This window comes from Canis lupus, chromosome 2, assembly GCF_011100685.1.
Source record: "Canis lupus familiaris isolate Mischka breed German Shepherd chromosome 2, alternate assembly UU_Cfam_GSD_1.0, whole genome shotgun sequence".
Classification (NCBI taxonomy): domain Eukaryota; kingdom Metazoa; phylum Chordata; class Mammalia; order Carnivora; family Canidae; genus Canis; species Canis lupus.
Genome location: NC_049223.1, coordinates 68,839,204 through 68,842,269, shown reverse-complemented (window position 1 = coordinate 68,842,269; position 3,066 = coordinate 68,839,204). Strand labels below are relative to the sequence as shown.

General features: G+C 60.1%; 1 protein-coding gene across 6 annotated transcripts in view; it reads right to left on the bottom strand.

Moving 5' to 3' along the window:
• The window catches only part of COL16A1 (collagen type XVI alpha 1 chain), a 49,088-nt gene that overhangs the window by 13,729 nt on the left and 32,293 nt on the right, over window positions 1-3,066 (bottom strand). For all 6 annotated transcript variants that reach the window (XM_038531304.1, XM_038531301.1, XM_038531305.1 and 3 more), the window contains 3 exons: window positions 2,511-2,564; window positions 1,886-1,939; window positions 1,355-1,408 (listed from right to left, as the gene is read on the bottom strand). In XM_038531304.1, coding sequence (XP_038387232.1) covers window positions 1,355-1,408; window positions 1,886-1,939; window positions 2,511-2,564 — 162 coding nt within the window. The remainder of the gene's footprint in view (window positions 1-1,354; window positions 1,409-1,885; window positions 1,940-2,510; window positions 2,565-3,066) is intronic.

Below are 3,066 nucleotides of genomic sequence, written 5' to 3'. Positions count from 1 at the left end.
CTGGGGGAGGTGGGAGGTCAGGGGATGGGGTGGGGGAACAGATTGTGGGGGGAACAGAGGCTCCCCTCTGTCTGACTGAATAAAGTATATACACTTTCTACCTGTGCTGGGTTTTGAGGCCTCCTGTGACCTGGTACCAACCACCCTTCCCTGCTTCACTTCCCTCTCCCTGTCTTTTCTGCCTCACTTGGTCAGACTGCTGTTCTCTGAATATACTCTATGCATTCATACCCCTGGGCCTTTGCACAGCTGTCCCTTCTCCCTAGAATGCCTACCCTTCCCCCACCCTTTCTGGAGTTCTTAAAGCCTTACCAAGAGATTAGATGGCTTCAATCTCTTCCCCCTGTGGGATTCCCCAGGATAGGATAGCTATGTGCCTCCCCAACCCCTCACTCTATTCTGGGCTCAGCTCAAACAGCACCTCCCCAGAGAGGGCTACCGATCCTCTAATAGCACCCTGTACTTCAGCCAGTCCCTAACCCTGCTCTCTTTCCTCCATTGCTTTCTCATCATTTATATGCATTGGCTTATTCATCTGTTATCTGTCTCGCTCACTGGAATGTGAGCCCCATGAAGTCAAGGGGCACAAGTGCCTGTTTTATGCATTGTGGCACCCTCACAACAGCCCAGCACCCAGAAGGCCCTTGAAGAATGTCTGTTATTGAGTAAATGCACATCAGGTCTGCTATATCCCACCCAGGCCTCACTGACATGTGGAGGGAAGGCAAGACTAAGGTTGGGCAGGGTGGTCACAGACGGACTTGGGGTCAAGCCCAGGCTCTGCCCTAACTCATTCACTAACTAGCTGCAGCGTGCTGGGTGAGCCACGTCCCTTCCTGAGCCTCAGGGACAACCTCACTGATGTGATGTCCTCACCTGATAACAGCCCTTGTTCCTGCACTCACCCAGCCTGGAATGGTGGCTCTGGGCTTGCGGCATCAGGCCAGGTTCCACTCTGGGTCTGGGGTCTCAGGCCTGGCCCTCCCAAGGCCTGCCCTGCCTGCCGGCCTGCCCGCCCACCTTTGCAGGGGAGGAGGAGGATCTCCTGAGGGCCGACTCCAGGCCCCCTGCCCCCTGGCAGCCTCTGCCAGCCCATTTCCACAAAACCTCCTGGGATCCTCTTTCTGGCCTCCCCTCAGCCTCCTCTGGGCAACCAGCCTCCACTGCCTGCTGCCTGCTGCCTGCATGTGCACCCAGCTGGAGCGACCCAGGGGGGCAGGGAAGCTGGGGTCACATCTCTCCCTCCACAGGCTGCTGGGAAAGTCTCCGAGGGCATTAGTGGTGGCGGTGGAGGTGGGGCAGGGACCCTTTCTTCCTGACCCTGCTGAGCCCCAGAGCCCCGGCTTAGACTCACCGATTCTCCCTTCTCTCCCGGGGGCCCGATGTAGCCCCGTTCCCCCTTGATGCCCTGACAAGTGAGCAGAGAGAGAGCCGAATTAGCCCCGTGGCCCACCGTCACGGTGCTAATGCGAGGGGTGGAGGCTGCAGCTGGCACGCGCTGGCACCGGCACCGAGGACGAGGACGAGGGCTGGGGGAGGGGGGCGCCATGGAAAGCGGGGACATGTCCACCCAGCAGGCTCCTGCCCAGGGTAGGCTTCTGGTGGTCTCCCCTGCTCTCCTGCCCCTCCCCAGGAGGGGAGGTCCCAGGCTGGGGGCTGGGCGCTCTGAGAGCCTGGCACCTCAGTGTGCAGTGCCCAAGTGGGGTGGCAGGGCCAAGCTGCTCTGTCACAGGGGCTTTGGGGAGCCCCTCACCGACAGCCTGGCAGAGGCACAGGCCAAAATGCTTATGAGGGAGGGAGCCTGCTGGGGAGATGCATCAGCCTGCTCCCATCCCGACCACCACCCTGAGGCTCTGTTAAGCCACGCCAGCATCCCCATACTCACAGGCAGTCCTGGGGGGCCCATGGCGCCTGGGTAGCCAGGTTGCCCTGGAGGACCCTACAAAGAAAGGTTGACATTATGGACCAGCCCCTCAACATTTCTGTCTCCCCTCACCAGGGGCAAATAGAGTAGCCATAGCCAGGATGCCCATCCCAGGGCAGCCACCACCTGGGCAAGCACACCCCCAGAGGCCCAGGTTCCTTTGCCTGAGACCGCCACCACGAACGTGGGGCTGGGTGACAGGGCCAGCCCAGGCCAGAACCCTGGGAGCTGAGCCAGAGAAAAGGCCCAGAGCAGGGAGGATGAGAAGGGGAGTGGGAAAGTGGGGCGTGGAAGGGCCAACTGAATGCTGCAGGAGGAGGATGGAGGGAGGAGCTGCCAGGAAGCTGCTGGAAGCCAGGAGGGGGCCGGGGGCCTGTTTGCCCCTTCTAGGGAGTCAGGGCACTTGGAGTTCAGCCTCCTTTGATCCTGATGGGGTGTGAAGACCCCCAATCTGAGGGTTCAGGGCAGACAGTTTCAGAAGGAGTCGGCCTCCCATCGTCCACTTGGCAACTATCCCCGAGGGCCCACATTTGCCTCCCCAGGGCTGCTCACCATCTCCTTCCCCGAGCGGCCAGTGCCTGCTTACCGGTTCTCCCTTCTCTCCTGTCGGGCCCCTGAGGCCTCGCTCCCCTTGAAGACCCTTGGAGAGAAAAATCATGAGGACCTGCCGGGGAGGGCAGTCCCCACCCAGCCCCCAACTCCTCTTCTCTGTCCTGCAGCCTTCCATCCCCAGGCCAGCAGAGCTGGGCATTGCTGATGCCTCCACTCCAGGGTCCCCAGCAGGGTGACCATGGGGTATACCCCAGAAGGATAACTGTGAGAGGCATAGACTCCCACCTAGGGGTACCTCTAAGAACATACCCCCAAGACAGGTAACTACAGAGATATGCTCCCCCTCCCCAGGTAGGTGACGCTCAGAGGGTACCTCTCAGGCAGGTGACTGTCACTGATGTGCCCTACTTCGGGAACTGGCTGGGGTGTATCTTTAGGGGGTTGACACGTGTGTGCTCCCCCAAGGGGCAGCTGTCAGGACAGGTATCCCTCTGTGATGTTCTGCTACCAAAATGTATCACTGAAAACCCAACACTTACCTGTACACCCCCACCCCCAGCCACAAGTCACCTTCTTTTAGGGATGCAGGG